Source organism: Ranitomeya variabilis, chromosome 3, assembly GCF_051348905.1.
Source record: "Ranitomeya variabilis isolate aRanVar5 chromosome 3, aRanVar5.hap1, whole genome shotgun sequence".
Lineage (NCBI taxonomy): Eukaryota > Metazoa > Chordata > Amphibia > Anura > Dendrobatidae > Ranitomeya > Ranitomeya variabilis.
In genome coordinates, this window is record NC_135234.1 from 403,083,325 (window position 1) to 403,099,251 (window position 15,927).

At 47.4% G+C, this 15,927-nt stretch overlaps 2 protein-coding genes across 2 annotated transcripts in view; one reads left to right on the forward strand and one right to left on the reverse strand.

Moving 5' to 3' along the window:
- Positions 1 to 15,927, reverse strand: part of LOC143816164 (uncharacterized) — a 589,616-nt gene that overhangs the window by 236,072 nt on the left and 337,617 nt on the right. The window lies entirely within an intron of this gene.
- INTS2 (integrator complex subunit 2) overlaps positions 1 to 15,927 on the forward strand; it is a 102,000-nt gene that overhangs the window by 30,532 nt on the left and 55,541 nt on the right. Inside the window, exons 10-12 of the mRNA XM_077296205.1 lie at positions 2,381 to 2,452; positions 2,565 to 2,679; positions 15,827 to 15,895. Coding sequence (XP_077152320.1) covers positions 2,381 to 2,452; positions 2,565 to 2,679; positions 15,827 to 15,895 — 256 coding nt within the window. The remainder of the gene's footprint in view (positions 1 to 2,380; positions 2,453 to 2,564; positions 2,680 to 15,826; positions 15,896 to 15,927) is intronic.

A 15,927-nucleotide genomic window follows, 5' to 3' on the forward strand; every position in this document is an offset into this window, starting at 1 on the left:
AGGGCACATTTTACCACCAGAACTCAGGGGCCCGGTCTTTGACGGCCTGGCCGTTGAATCCTGGATTCTAGGCCAAGCGGGTTTCACTCCCAAGGTGTCTTCCACCATGATCAGAGCTAGGAAACCTGTTTCCATGCGCAGTTACCACCGTACCTGGCGAATTTTTTTTCTCATGGTGCGACGCACAGGGACGATCTCCCCTGGTATTTTCTATCCCTACCATACTGGAGTTCCTTCAGTCTGGACTAGAGTCAGGACTTGCCCTTAGCTCTCTAAAGGGTCAGGTTTCGGCCTTGTCAATCCTTTTCCAGCGAAAGATTGCCAATAGGTTGCCGGTGAAGACTTTTTTCCAGGGAGTCTCCCACGTGGCGCCTCCCTACAAGATGCCCTTGGATCCGTGGGATCTTAATTTAGTTCTCGGAGCTCTCCAGGAGACTCCCTTCGAACCACTACAGGGCGTTTCCCTGACCTTCCTCTCCTGGAAGGTAGTTTTCCTAGTGGCCATTACGTCCATCAGACGGGTTTCGGAGTTGGCTGCACTCTCCTGCCGCCCTCCGTTTCTAAATTTTCATCCGGACAAAGCAGTTTTGAGGACTTCTCCCGCTTTTCTGCCCAAGGTCATATCTTCTTTTCACCTCAATGAGGAGATTGTTCTGCCTTCGCTCTGTCCGGCACCAGTCCATCGCATTGAAAAGGCTCTGCACACTCTTGATGTGGTAAGGGCTCTTCGTCGGTACGTCTCGCGGACGGCTCCCTTCCGCACGTCTGATGTCCTGTTTGTACTTCCAGAGGGGCCAAGGAAGGGTTCTCCTGCTTCAAAGGCTACTCTAGCAAAATGGATTCGTTCCGCCATTGAAGAATCCTATCGTGCCAAAGGTGTTCCTATCCCAGCTGGGATCAAGGCCCATTCTACCTGGTCGGTGGGCGCCTCGTGGGCCGTTCGGCACCAGGCGTCAGCACTGCAGGTCTGCAAGGCTGCGACATGGTCCAGTTTGCACACTTTTACCAAGCATTACCACATCCATTCTCTCTCTTCTGCAGACGCCGCCCTTGGCAGGCGCATTCTGCAAGCGGCAGTTTCTTAGCCGCACGCCAGTGGTACATGGGGTATTAGCATATTGCTTCCCACCCAGGGACTGCTTTTGTACGTCCCATGGTCCTGTGTCCCCCAATGAGGCGTAGGAGAAAAGGAGATTTTTGTGTACTCACCGTAAAATCTTTTACTCCGAGCCAATCATTGGGGGACACAGCACCCACCCTGTTAGCCTGTTTGGCTTGTTGTTACTTCTTGGTTTGTTGACATAGTTTGTCTTTGGTTCATGCTCCTACTGCTTTCCTACCGAACTGGTTGAAATTGTAACCAGCGAAGGGGTGTATACTGCAGAGGAGGAGTTAATCTTTTTTATCTACTTAGTGTCCTCCTAGTGGCAGCAGCATAACACCCATGGTCCTGTGTCCCCCAATGATTGGCTCGGAGAAAAAGATTTTACGGTGAGTACACAAAAATCTCCTTTTCTTGCCCAGATGTAGAATCTTGCATTTCTCCCTGTTAAATACCATCCTATTAGTCTCTGCCCATTGTTCAAGCTTATCTAGATCCTTCTAAATCCCTTCTGTCATTTTATTGTTAGCTATCCCTCCTAACTTTGCATCTTAATGGGGGGAAATGCAGCAAGTTCACTTTTTTCTTTTCTTTGTTCATTTATCTTGTCATATGTTTTCCCATTTGTAATTACAGCTGTGGAAGTACCACAGTTGGATTTTTTTTTACTGCAGCATTTTTTCTTCATTTATGTTAGTGGGAAGAAAAACATCAGTTCCACAACTTAACTGTATAGAAAGAAGCAATCCAAAACTCCAAACCAAAAACTAAGGAGCACTATGGTTCTTTAGCTGTTAGCTGATCCCACTGTTGTCATTTGGCATTTAGATTTAACATTGCAGTTGTGTGTCGATATTTATTTTTTTTTTATAACGTTTCTGTGGCTTTCTATAAAAAATTGGTCAAGGACAGCCTGCAAAAGTGCACATCCAGCACTAATGAATAGAGTGACACAGCTAGATTGTCAGATACGGAGCGGTGTCCTATATGATCACCAGTACTTTTACCTAAGCAGCCGTCCATCCGTATACGTGCAGGGTGTGAAGTATTTCTAAATGTTATATACAAAAATGGAGCTGACAACTGTTAACCATAAACTATAGTAAGCCTCTATTAAAGGGATCTCAATATGAAGAAAACATTCTCAGATGCAGACCAACACAAAATGCAGTGTGTCACATCATGCATGGTCCTGCAAAAAAAACAATTACTGTAATAATTATGACAGGGCATATTTCAGTATTGCATTATTTTAGGAATTTTGCTGATTTGTTTCAGTACCCCGGAACAGGAACAATTGATGTTGATGTGGCTTAGCTGGATGATAAAAGAAGAAGCTTACTTTGAAAGGTGGGTATTTGTGGGGAAGAAAAGTTGGCTGCTAAATAACATAATTTAGGTAAAAAGATTAATCATGACAGAAATACTTGATCTTAAACTATCACTAACTTGTCGTTAACAGCACAGCTGGAGTGTCTGCTTCATTTGGAGAAATGCTGCTATTAGTTGCCATGTATTTCCATAGCAATCAACTGAGCGCCATCATTGATTTGGTCTGTTCCACTTTGGGAATGAAGGTACATAGAACATTGCAATATCTACAGAATGTAGGCAGGGTGTTGCATTATTTCCTACTTTTTTACTCTAAAACTGTGTGCAGTAGATGCATAGGACAATATGCTTATTTTCATGAAACCTTTCTGTAGACTAATCCCCGTAGATATGTCCGTGAGATATAATCGTCGGAGCAATGCCTTGCCCTCTTGTATAGCCTAGGGCTGTGATATTTGTTGGCTGTCTTCTACTTTACTGAAACTGCAGCCTATGAAGGAAAAGGTCTAGAGGCCAGAATGTAAGATTATACATGTGGTGGGAACTGGAGGGAAGTTCTAGCAGTATTTACTTCATCATAATAATAATCTTTATATAGCGCTAACATATTCCGCAGCGCTGTACAGTTTAACAGTTTCAAACACAACAGTCATAAGTAACAACATTAACAATACAATAATTGAAGCAAAATAAGACGACCCTGCTCGTGAGAGCTTACAATCTGCAATGAGGTGGGGGAGATACAAAGTACAGGTTTGTATTTACAGTGATGGTCCAGCCATCTTCAGGGGATGGGGGATAGATGGAAGTAGTGAATGGGCTACACACACAAACCTAAAATGACTTTGATTAGGGAACGTGATAGGCCGCTCTAAACAAATGTGTTTTGAGGGAGCACCTAAAACTATGCAAATTGTGGATGTCCTAATATCTTGGGATATAGCATTCCAGAGGATTGGTGCAGCACGGGAGAAGACTTGGAGTCGGAGGTACGGATTAGTGCAGAGGTTAGTCGAAAGTCGCTTGCAGATCGCAGCGGTCGGTTAGGCCGATAGACGGAAATGAGGGAGGAGATGTAAGGAGGTGCCGCACTGTGGAGAGCTTTGTGGGTGATAACAAGTACTTTGAATTGGTTTCTATAATGAATGGACAGCCAATGTAACGATTGGCGAAGAGCGGACACGTCTGAATACCGATTAGTTAGATGGACCACTCTGGCTGCTGCATTAAGGGTAGACTAGAGGGGGGTAAGTCGAGTAACGGGGAGGCCAAATAATAGAGCGTTGCAGTAGTCCAGGTGGGAGTGGATCAAAGCGACAGAGAAGGTTTGTTGTTTCCGTGGTGAGAAAAGGGCAGATTCTAGAGATGTTCTTTAGGTGTAAGCGGCAAGAGCGGGCAAGAGATTGTATATGGGATGTGAAGGAGAGATCGGAGTCAAACATAACACCCAGACAGCGCACCTGCTGCCGGGGTGTTATTATGGTGCCACTCATGGAGAGGGAAATGTCAGATTTAGGGAGGTTAGTAGATGGCGGGAGCAGAAGTTCAGTTTGGAGAGGTTGAGTTTCAGATAGAGAGCGGACATGATGTTGGAGACTGTGGACAGACAGTTAGTGGCGTTCTGTAGTACAGCGGGGGTAATGTCAGGGGATGATGTGTATAGTTGTGTGTCATCAGCATAAAGATGGTACTGCCTAGAGAGTAGGAGTCGGTGGTCAACAGTGTCGAAAGCTGCAGAAAGGTCGAGAAGAATTAGCAGCGAGTGGTCACCATTACATTTTGCTGTCAGAAGGTCATTGGTCACTTTGATGAGTGCAGTTTCTGTTGAATGTAGGGGGCATAAGCCGGACTGTGCAGAGTCTAGGAGGGAGTGAGTGGAGAGGTAACGGGTAAGGCAGGAGTAGATTAGTTGCTCCAAGAGTTTAGAGATGAAGGGGAGATTGGAGACTGGTCTGTAGTTATTTGTGCAGGATGGGTTGCGAGCAGGTGTCTTTAATAATGGAGTAATGATAGTGTTTGAAGGAGGATGGGAAAATGCCTGAGGAGAGGGAGAGATTAAAGATTGTAGTTAGGTGAGTTGTGATGACTGGAGGAGATGAGAGGGAATGGGGTCAGTAGGTCATGTATTCGGACGAGAAGAAGAGAGGAGCCTGGAGACTTCTTCTTCTGTGATGGGAACAAATGTGGAGAGTGAGCCAGGGGAGATGCAGGGAGGGATGGGAGTCACTGAACTTGGTGGTTGGAAGTGGATTTCCTGACGGATGTTATCTATTTTCTCTATAAAATGGGAGGCCAGGTCATCAGCACAAATGTCTGATAGGGGCTTTTGCTTTTGTCCTGGGGAGCGAGTGAAAGGTGTCAAAAAGTTTCTTGGGGTTGTTGGATAGTGAGGAGATCAGGGTGGTGTAGTAGGTCTGTTTGGCGAGGTGAAGGGCAGAGTTATAGGTTTTTAACATAAATTTGAAGTGTATGAAGTCTTCTGGTGTGTGAATTTTCCTCCATAAGCGTTCAGCACTCCTAGAGCATCGCTGGAGAAATCGAGTTTGCGATGTGAGCCAGGGCTGTTTCACTCTGTGTTTGGAGGTTCTGAGATGAGGGACGCTACTTGGTCCAGGGTGCTTCTGAGAGTGTCATTGTAGTCGTGTACAGGCAGATCAGGGCAGGAAAAAGAGGAGATTGGGGACAGTGATGAGTGTAGGGAGTCTGAAAGTGTATGAGGGTTAATGGCTTGAAGATTTCTGAATTTATGGTAGGTAGGAGTGTGCTGGGGTGGGCGTGGATTTGTGAGTGTAAAGGAGACAATGTTGTGGTCAGAGAGGGGAAGCAGTGAGTTATTTAGGTAGGAGCTTGAACAGAGATGGACAAAGACCAGGTCAAAGGTTTTACCGTCCTTGTGTCTCAGGGGTTGAGAGCTGTGCGAGGCCGAGAGAAGTGGTTAGTGATAGAAGCTGGGACTCAGATGTGGAAGTGGGGCTGTTAATGGGGGTGTTGAAGTCTCCTGGGATAAGGGTTGGGAGTTCTGAGGACATAAAGTGCGGCAACCAGGCTGAGAAATGGTCCAGGGAGTGGGTGGGTGAGCTTGGGGGCCGATATATGACTGCTACTCTGAGGGAGAGGGGGCGAAAGAGCCTGATAGTGTGGACCTCAAAAGAAGGGAATGAGTGATGGAACTGGGGGATGACCTGGAAAGTGCATTGTGGGGACAGGAGTATGCCGACTCCACCACCAAGTCTGTTTGTGGGTCTTGGGGAATGGGAGAATTGTAAGCCACCATGGGAAATGGCAGCAGGGGAGACAGTGTCAGAGTCCTGGATCCAGGTTTCAGTGAGGGCCAACAGATTTAGAGAGTTGTTCAAAAAGTAGTTTTGCAGGAAAGGAATCTTGTTACATACAGACCGTGGATTCCAGAGGGCTCAATTGAAAGAAGGATATGAGGGAGTGCAAGTAATATTAATAAGGTTAGTATGGTTTTGATATGAGGTAGGGTAGGGGTTGGGGGACGTTGGGTTGGGGGAGATGTCCCCCGAAATCAGTAGGAGTAGGAGTTTTTTGAATTGTACGAAGTTTTTTTGTGCAGTGTGTTTGGGCAAGATGGTCTAAGGTTTTTCAGGAAGGTGAGAAGTGCATGGGAGCTGTACATGGGAGAGGGAAGTATAGAGGGGTTGATGTGTATGAGTCGTCATGGAGGGGGGATGGTGCAGTGAATTTGGATGGCATGGGAACATAGGAGGATAGCAATAAAGCACACAGATGAAAGGGAGTGCAGAGTGTGGGTTACCTGACTCCTGCCCTGACTAACTGCCATGGAGTAACTGCCTTTTTCTTGATGCTTAGCTAATGCGATGTTTTGCTGAATGCATGCGACCCCACACATGCGTGCATCCCTTAGAATGTTTCTAAATTTATAGGCCCCCAGTACAGGGACAGGAGAGACGGATTGTGGGAGCTGGTTAGTTATAAATTAGCAACAGCTGCTCAACACATCCTGGTGTGGAAAAGATGATCAAATACGCAGTCCTGATTACATCTCTACATTATAGCACCTCCCCTTCCCCGGATATACAACAATAAGTACTGAGAACCATGTTAGGGTACTGTCACACATTGGCACTTTGATCGCTACGACGGTACGATCCGTGACGTTCCAGCGATATCCATACGATATCGCTGTGTCTGACATGCAGCAGCGATCAGGGACCCTGCTGAGAATCGTACGTCGTAGCAGATCGTTTGGAACTTTCTTTCGTCGCTGGATCTCCCGCTGTCATCGCTGGATCGTTGTGTGTGACAGCGATCCAGCGATGCGTTCGCTTGTAACCAAGGTAAACATCGGGTTACTAAGCGCAGGGCCGCGCTTAGTAACCCGATGTTTACCGTGGTTACCAGCGTAAAAGTGAAAAAAAACAAACAGTACATACTTACATTCCGGTTTCTGTCCCCCGGCGTTCTGCTTCTCTGCATTGTGAGCACCGGCCGGAAAGCGAGCACAGCGGTGACGTCACCGCTGTGCTTTCCGGCTGGCACAGACACAGTGGAGAGAAGCAGAACGCCGGGGGACAGACACCGGAATGTGAGTATGTACTGTTTTTTTTTATTTTTTTTTACTTTTACGCTGGTAACCACGGTAAACATTGGGTTACTAAGCGCGGCCCTGCGCTTAGTAACCCGATGTTTACCCTGGTTACCCGGGACCTCGGCATCGTTGGTCGCTGGAGAGCTGACTGTGTGACAGCTCCCCAGTGACCACACAACCACTTACCAATGATCACGGCCAGGTCGTATCGCTGGTCGTGATCGTTGGTAAATCGTTTAGTGTGACAGTACCCTAACTGATGAATTGTAGCAAAGGAGTTGAATGACCTGATTAAAATTCAGGCTGCTTGCAAACATTGAATGGAGTGAAAATGCATGCAGGGTAGTTCAGTTCAGAGGTTGAATGACATGATTACCGCATGTGGTTATTTTCTCCTTCGCCTCATTGGGGACACAGACCATGGTGTATGCTGCTGCCGCTTGGAGGCTGACACTAAGTGATACAAAGAAAGTGATCTCCTCCCCTGCAGTATACACCTTCCTGCTGGCTCTCAGCTAACCAGTTCTTGCTTAGTGTCCGTAGGAGGCACACGGACAGGTCTGCTATTCAGACCCAAAACTCTTTATTATTTTATTTATACCTTTTACATTTTTGATTTTACTTTCTACAACGAAGGAGCGACGGATCCTTTCAAGTCTCCGATCTCCCCGAACCATCAACAGGCGAGCACGGAGAGTGTTGCCTCTCCGTATCCTCTCCTGCGACGTGCCACGCCTGAGCTGATTCTTAGGGGCGACGGGTCCCTTCAAGGGCACCGATCTCCCCACACCCTGAACGGACTAGCACATGGAGTGTCGCCTCCACATACCCTCTTCTTCAGCCAGGCCTATTGCCGGACAACTGGCCCTGTCCACCCGGGGGCTGAACTCCGTGGATGCACAGAGGCCCCTCTCTTTGGCGTCCGAGCAGCCCCCACTGTACCACCACTGTTAAAGCGGATGGTACAAGGAGGCGGACGGTTCCTCTCCACCTCCCTAACAAAGGGATGGTGGATTGAGGTTTACCTCTCTATCCCTGCACCGGCCACGCTGCAATACCTGACCTGCAGCAGAACAGTAGAGTGCGCGCGCTTTCCTCGTAACTGAAACCCAGTCATCCGCGGCGGCTCCATGCCGGGACGCGCACCGATGGTGAGTGGATCCAGTCAGCCTCTGCAGTGGGATAGTCACATGCTGACAGGCAGCCTCTGCCATGGCTTCCCTGTGGCCCACCTCCCTGAGGTAACGTCCCGGCCGGCTGCAAAAATTGAGCCCCCTGGCTTCGGCCGATGTGTAGGCCTCATCCCAGAAGCCGCGCCCGCACTGTGGCGCGCTAAGGCGGCTCCGCCCACCTTTTCTGGTGCTTCTTCCCTGGCACGGGAGATCACTTCTCTCGGCAACGCCACTCTATTCTACCCCTGGTATTGCCCACGCAGGCTACAGAAATTAAGGCCCCGGCTTGGGCCTATTCATGGAAGTCACGAGGCTCCGCCCACATCATGTCTGTGGCCCCGCCCTCCCGAATTGGTGCCTCTCGCTCTCTGCGAGACTTTACCACCTCTGCAACTCCTGGTGGCCATCTTAGTCCACCCTGCCGGCACACACACAGGGGCTATGGTTTTGCATTAAAGGGGCACAACGACTCTGCAACCGGGTAAGGAAGTACTGCTTTCTTCCCCTGCATCTTCCCTCTGTGCTTAAAGGCACATGACCAGTATCTCCTACCTGGTCTTAAAAGTGCACGAACAGTATTCCCTTGTCTTAAAGGTACGTGACTAGTATTCCCTGGTCTTAAAGGAACATGACCCGTATTCCTTGGTCTTAAAGGCACATGACCTGTATTCCCTGGTCTTAAAGGCACAGGACCAGTATTCCTGGTCTTAAAGGCGCATGACCAATATTTCCTGGTCTTAAAGGCGCATGGCCAGCATTCCCTGGTCTTAAAGGCGCGTGACCAGTGTTCCCTGGTCTTAAAGGCACATGACCAGTATTCCCTGGTCTTAAAGGCACATGACCATTATTCCCTGGTCTTAAGGGGACATAACCAGTATTACCTGGTCTTAAAGGCACAGAACCAGTATCCCCGGTCTTAAAAGCTCATGACCCATATTCCCTTGCCTTAAAGACACATGACCAGTCCGAAGCCGGTCACCCTAAATGAGCTCAGCCTTCCGCCGCCGACCCCAGCTTATCCCAGAGTACCTAGTTCCATGAGTGGGCTTCGTCACTGCCGAAACCCATGGATTCTCTGACCAAGAGATTGAATCCCTCCGTGTACCCTCTGTGGCTCGGAGTGCTCGCAGGACGAATATAGATGGTCCCTCTCCTTCTTGCGAGCAGTCGGCTAGCAGGGGCCGCAAGTTTTCTAGAAATGTACAGGCGTCTAGAAACGTACATGCGCCTAGAAAACGAAAGTTTCATTTCCTGATCCCTCGCCAATGATTTGCTGGGAACAAGTCTCTGAATATGGATCGGATATTGCCTTGGTTCTGGACTCACCAAAACTTCAGAAAAGGATGGATTCGCCTATTTATATAATCAACCAATCGCTGTAGATTGACGAGGAGTTCGGTTATACTCTAGATCACGCAGTGTCCCTCATGAGGAAACTAAACTCCCTCGCAGAGCATTTACCATTCACCCGGACAGGGAGCATCCAGATAAGCGATCCACTGGACATAAACCTCTGCAAGCGCAGTATCCTTTTTCAGCCAATATGCAAACACGTGGGGTGTTCCCTCCACATATACCCACCTAAGATGTGAGATGCCATGCCTGGTCTGATTCTTAAGGGCGACGGGTCCTTTTAAAGGGCACCGATCTGCCCACACCATCAATAGACGAGCACATGGAGTGTCGCCTCCATGTATCCTCTTCTACAGCCAGGCGTAATGCTGGAAAACCAGCCCTGTCCACCCGGGGACCTTAACTCTGTAGATGTACTGAGGCACACTTTTTGGGGCGTCCGAACATCCCTCTCTGCATCTCCTCTATTTAGCAGATGGTGCAAGAAGGTGGACAATCTCTCTATACTTCCCTGTTAAGAGGATGGTGGATCGAGGGTTCATCATTTTAACTCCGCACCGTCAAAAGAGAGCGGCGATAGTAAGAGCTTTTCCTGACCTTCTACATGCAGCTGCCCTTTCTGCCACTTGGCATATTAGCCGGGTACAATCTCCTGTGGTATACCTACCAGTATCCCTGCCCGATGGGTCATCATTTAAAAATACAACAGACTGTCAGATAGCAAATCTGGTTCATTCCGTCTTGCGGCCTCCGGTTCAGCGCTCTACCCTTCCTTAGCTGCCACATGTGTTGCTAGAGCAATGGTCTCCTGGTCAGAGACCTAAACTATATTGATTTCCAACAGTAACCTTTTCCCGAAGACGGTACAGCTGGTCAATCAAATTTCTTGAGCAAGGAGACTAGCTGCTTCACGCCTCACGGTTGCGTCTACTTGCGCGGCTCTGTCAGCAGCAAATGCCATTACACTCAGAAGGACTTTATAGCTCAGAGAATAGAAGCGTACTCTACGTTCAAAAGGCCTCTGACATCACTCCCTTACCAGAGTGATAGGTTATTCGGTGAGAAGTTGGGAGCTTTCCCAACGCAGGAACAAAGGATCGCATGTTTCCTATAGACCCAACCAGCAATGGATAAGTTGTCCAGTACGGCCTAGATCTAAGCGATCTTGGTTCCAAAAAAGGACCGAAAAGTAAGATTGACCCTGAACCTCAAACTTCTACTAAGCTTGACAAGGTCCCCGTTCTCCGGATGGAGTTCCTCCGCTCAGCCATTACTTTAACGGAAAAAGGTGAAGTTTCTGGCATCCACCGACATTCGGGATGCTTACCTTCACAATCCTATGTTTTCCCCTCTTCAAAAGTTTTCAAATCACGACCTTGTCCTTCGGCCTTGTTACCGCACCCAGAGTGTTCACAAGGGTTATGGCAGCTGTCATGTTCCTCTTGCACCCTAGAGGCACTGTAGGTCGTCGTGCCCTATCTGGTCGACTTTCGAGCCGCTCTTCCAGCCCTGCGTTGAGTCCTCTATATCTCTTGTGATACCCTCTCTCTCCTGGGCTGGCAGCTAATCTTAGGCTACGTTCACATTTGCGTTGTGCGCCGCAGCGTCGGCACCGCAACGCACAACGCAAACAAAAACGCAGCAAAACGCATGCACAACGCTGCGTTTTGCGCCGCATGCGTCCTTTTTTTAATTTATTTTGGACGCAGCAAAAATGTAACTTGCTGCGTCCTCTGCGCCCGGACGCGTGCGCCGCAGGGAAGCATGCGGCGCAAAACGCAAGTGCGACGCATGTCCATGCGCCCCCATGTTAAATATAGGGGCGCATGACGCATGCGGCGACGCTGCGGCGCCCGACGCTGCGGCGCAGACCGCAAATGTGAACGTAGCCTTAGACAAGTTTTGTCCTAATTTCCAGCCCAGCATATATCCTTTTTGAGGATGATCCTGGAATCTTCCAGAAGGTTGGTGATTCTCCCTTGAGACAAGGCCGTGGCCCTTCAACAGGGAGCTCGCTCACTTGTTCACTCATCCCCTCATTCCATTCGATTTGCTAGGAGGGTTCTGAGGAAAATTGGTGACAATGGAAGCGGTTTCCTTCGCTCCTCTCATTTTCCGCAGGTCAAACAGGCTTTCAGAGTTTAGTCTCTGAGCTCCCTCCTCATCCAGGGGAGATCCTTTCTCCTGGTTCAATGGTTATTAGTGACTACCTATGCCCGTCCTCTTCTCCTGTTCATTGTTCTGGGTATCCGAACAGTACGGCTAGTTCTACAGAAGGTCCACTGCCTTCTGGCGGGTCACCCCATCCGATTCAATCGGACAATCCCACGTCTGTGCCATACGTCAATCATCTAGCAGGTACCCACGGTCAGGCGTCATGGCTGAGGTACCTCACATTCTCTGTTGGGCCACGATCTATCATTCGGGGATCTCGGCACTATACATCTCAGGAGTAGAACATCTTGGCGGCAGACGCAGTCAGGGTCCCGCCTCATGTGAGTGGGAACTTCACCTGAAAGTCTTCCATCAGATCTGTCTTCTTTGGAGCACTCCAGATGTAGATTGGATGGCGTCCAAACGGAACGCCAATGTACTCTAAGTTCATGGTTTGGCCTCAATATCCAAAAGCCATCGCAGTGCATGCTCTGGTTCTTCCATGGTACCAGGTTCCATAACCCCTCTTCCACTACTTCCGAGATCTTTTCGGAAGCAGGAAGGGCCCCAGTGATCCTGGGAGATCCGCATTGACCATGTCAGGTTTTTTTTCTCGTTTGCGGAACTAGTATTTTTCCGTCTTATTGCAACAAAACTGCAAATATGGACTTTCTCGCAGAGAATCTTCACATGTGGTTCTTCCTTATTGCATACCGTTAGATCTTTTGGACCTTAATGGTCCTGGGAGTCTTACAGTAGACTCCTTTTGATCCGGACAGACTTTACTATTAGGGAAGCTCGCTCTTTTTTTTCTCTGCGATCTCCTCATTCTGACGAGTCTTCGGAGCTAGCCGCTCTGTTCTTTCAGACTTTTTTCCCTTATTACCATCAAGGCAAGGTTGCCCTTAGGCCATCCCCGTCCCTTGTTACCAAGGTGGTATTGTATTCCCACTGTTATGAGGGCATTGTTCTTCCCTCATCTCTTTCAGCACCAATTCACAAAATGGAATGGGTTCCCCATATTCTGCACATGGTGAGTGCTCTGAGTAGGTTCGTCTCGAGGACGGTATCCTTCCGAAGGTTGGACACTGTAATTGGTCTACCTCACGGTAAGAGGACGGCTTCCTGACGGTTACAGGAAGGGTTTAGCCTTTTCATCGGCCATGTTAGCCTGGTGGATTTGTTACACCATCCAGGAGTCCTTCCGTGTTAGATGTCAGCCTATCTCCCTGTTTATTGAGGTTTCTTGGGTTCTAGGCAAAAGGCATCGGCAAAGCATGCCTGCAAGCTTGCGGGTTCGTCCAGTCCGCATGCATTCTTGAAGCACTATAATTCACAGATTTCCACAGATGTGAGTCTGGGCAGGCGGACTCTGCAGGTCGCGGTGGTGCACTTGCAAGTAGCAGTTTCACAAGGCCTGATCTGATGTTGTCCCCACCCAGGGACTGCTTTGGGACCTCTGTCTGTGTCCACCAATGAGGCGAAGGAGAAATGGGGATTTTTGTATACTCACCGTTAAATCCTTTTCTCCGAGCCATTCATTGGGGGACACAGCTCCCACCCTGTTATTAGCTTGTGCTTGTTTTATAATTTGACATGCTATACTCTCATATATAATGTGGCATGCTATACGCTCATATATTGTTATTGATCTCATACTGCCTTTGCACTGAACTGGTTAGCTGAGAGCCAGCAGGAGGGTGTATACTGCAGGGGAGGAGCTAACTTTTTTTGTATCACTGAAGTGTCAGCCTCCTAGTGGCAGCAGCATGCACCACGGTCTGTGTCCCCCAAAGAATGGCTCGGAGAAAAGGATTTTACGTTGAATACACAAAAATCCCTATTTTCCTGTTGACAACCTGTCCTGGACCAGTGGTGGAGGCGTGTATGTGTGTGTGTATGTATGTATGTATGTATATACAGTGGGGCAAAAAAGTATTTAGTCAGTCAGCAATAGTGCAAGTTCCACCACTTAAAAAGATGAGAGGTGTCTGTAATTTACATCATAGGTAGACCTCAACTATGGGAGACAAACTGAGAAAAAAAAATCCAGAAAATCACATTGTCTGTTATTTTATTTGCATATTCTGGTGGAAAATAAGTATTTGGTCAGAAACAAACAATCAAGATTTCTGGCTCTCACAGACCTGTAACTTCTTCTTTAAGAGTCTCCTCTTTCCTCCACTCATTACCTGTAGTAATGGCACCTGTTTAAACTTGTTACCAGTATAAAAAGACACCTGTGCACACCCTCAAACAGTCTGACTCCAAACTCCACTATGGTGAAGACCAAAGAGCTGGCAAAGGACACCAGAAACAAAATTGTAGCCCTGCACCAGGCTGGGAAGACTGAATCTGCAATAGCCAACCAGCTTGGAGTGAAGAAATCAACAGTGGGAGCAATAATTAGAAAATGGAAGACATTCAAGACCACTGATAATCTCCCTCGATCTGGGGCTCCACGCAAAATCCCACCCCGTGGGGTCAGAATGATCACAAGAACGGTGAGCAAAAATCCCAGATCCACGCGCGGGGAACTAGTGAATGAACTGCAGAGAGCTGGGACCAATGTAACAAGGCCTACCATAAGTAACACACTACGCCACCATGTACTCAGATCCTGCAGTGCCAGATGTGTCCCACTGCTTAAGCCAGTACATGTCCGGGCCCGTCTGAAGTTTGCTAGAGAGCATTTGGATGATCCAGAGGAGTTTTGGGAGAATGTCCTATGGTCTGATGAAACCAAACTGGAACTGTTTGGTAGAAACACAACTTGTCGTGTTTGGAGGAAAAAGAATACTGAGTTGCATCCATCAAACACCATACCTACTGTAAAGCATGGTGGTGGAAACATCATGCTTTGGGGATGCTTCTCTGCAAAGGGGCCAGGACGACTGATCCGGGTACATGAAAGAATGAATGGGGCCATGTATCGTGAGATTTTGAGTGCAAACCTCCTTCCATCAGCAAGGGCATTGAAGATGAAACGTGGCTGGGTCTTTCAACATGACAATGATCCAAAGCACACCGCCAGGGCAACGAAGGAGTGGCTTCGTAAGAAGCATTTCAAGGTCCTGGAGTGGCCTAGCCAGTCTCCAGATCTCAACCCTATAGAAAACCTTTGGAGGGAGTTGAAAGTCCGTGTTGCCAAAAACATCACTGCTCTAGAGGAGATCTGCATGGAGGAATGGGCCAACATACCAACAACAGTGTGTGGCAACCTTGTGAAGACTTACAGAAAACGTTTGACCTCTGTCATTGCCAACAAAGGATATATTACAAAGTATTGAGATGAAATTTTGTTTCTGACCAAATACTTATTTTCCACCAGAATATGCAAATAAAATGATAAAAAAAACAGACAATGTGATTTTCTGGATTTTTTTTTCTCAGTTTGTCTCCCATAGTTGAGGTCTACCTATGATGTAAATTACAGACGCCTCTCATCTTTTTAAGTGGTGGAACTTGCACTATTGCTGACTGACTAAATACTTTTTTGCCCCACTGTGTGTATATATATATATATATATGTATATATATATATATATATGTATATATGTATGTATATATTTATATATGTATGTATATATATTTCCCTTCCTCTGCTGGAGTTCTTGCTGACCTTTGGACATTAGTCAGGAATAGCAGACAGATACAGGGGGAGTGGGATCAGGAAAGATTGGTGATGATATTGCAGCCAGTGGACATACCTAAGGATGAAGCAGATTGATTGTTGGATTGATAGCGATAATGAAGCATAGTGATGATAATAATAATGAAGCATCTATAGCAGGGGGTTATTTTTCTTGCATATTTCTGCTGTATCCTTATAGAGACAGACAGGGCAAAGAAATGCAGTCTGTTGGTGTTTGCTGAATGATTGCCCCGATCACTTAACCAGGTTGACTTTATCAAACTCCTGATTAGCTAACTGGTTTAGCTCTGCAGTGATACAGAGGCAGAGGAACTCTCACTATATATCTAATTCTGACTTGCTTTTCTGTAGGAAAGTGGATCAACAACTGTTTTGGATACCTTTTTGTCAGATTTTGTAAAATTTGTTAATATTTTCTAATTTTTTATATTGTTATTCGGACAACAGTGGGGACAGTATAACTGGATCATTTTATTATTTTCCAGATTGTCATCAAACCAAGCTCTCTAAGTAGAATGAAGACCATTTTCACTCAGGAGATCTTTACAGAGCAGGTGAAATATTGTCACTACCTATACCAAGGAAT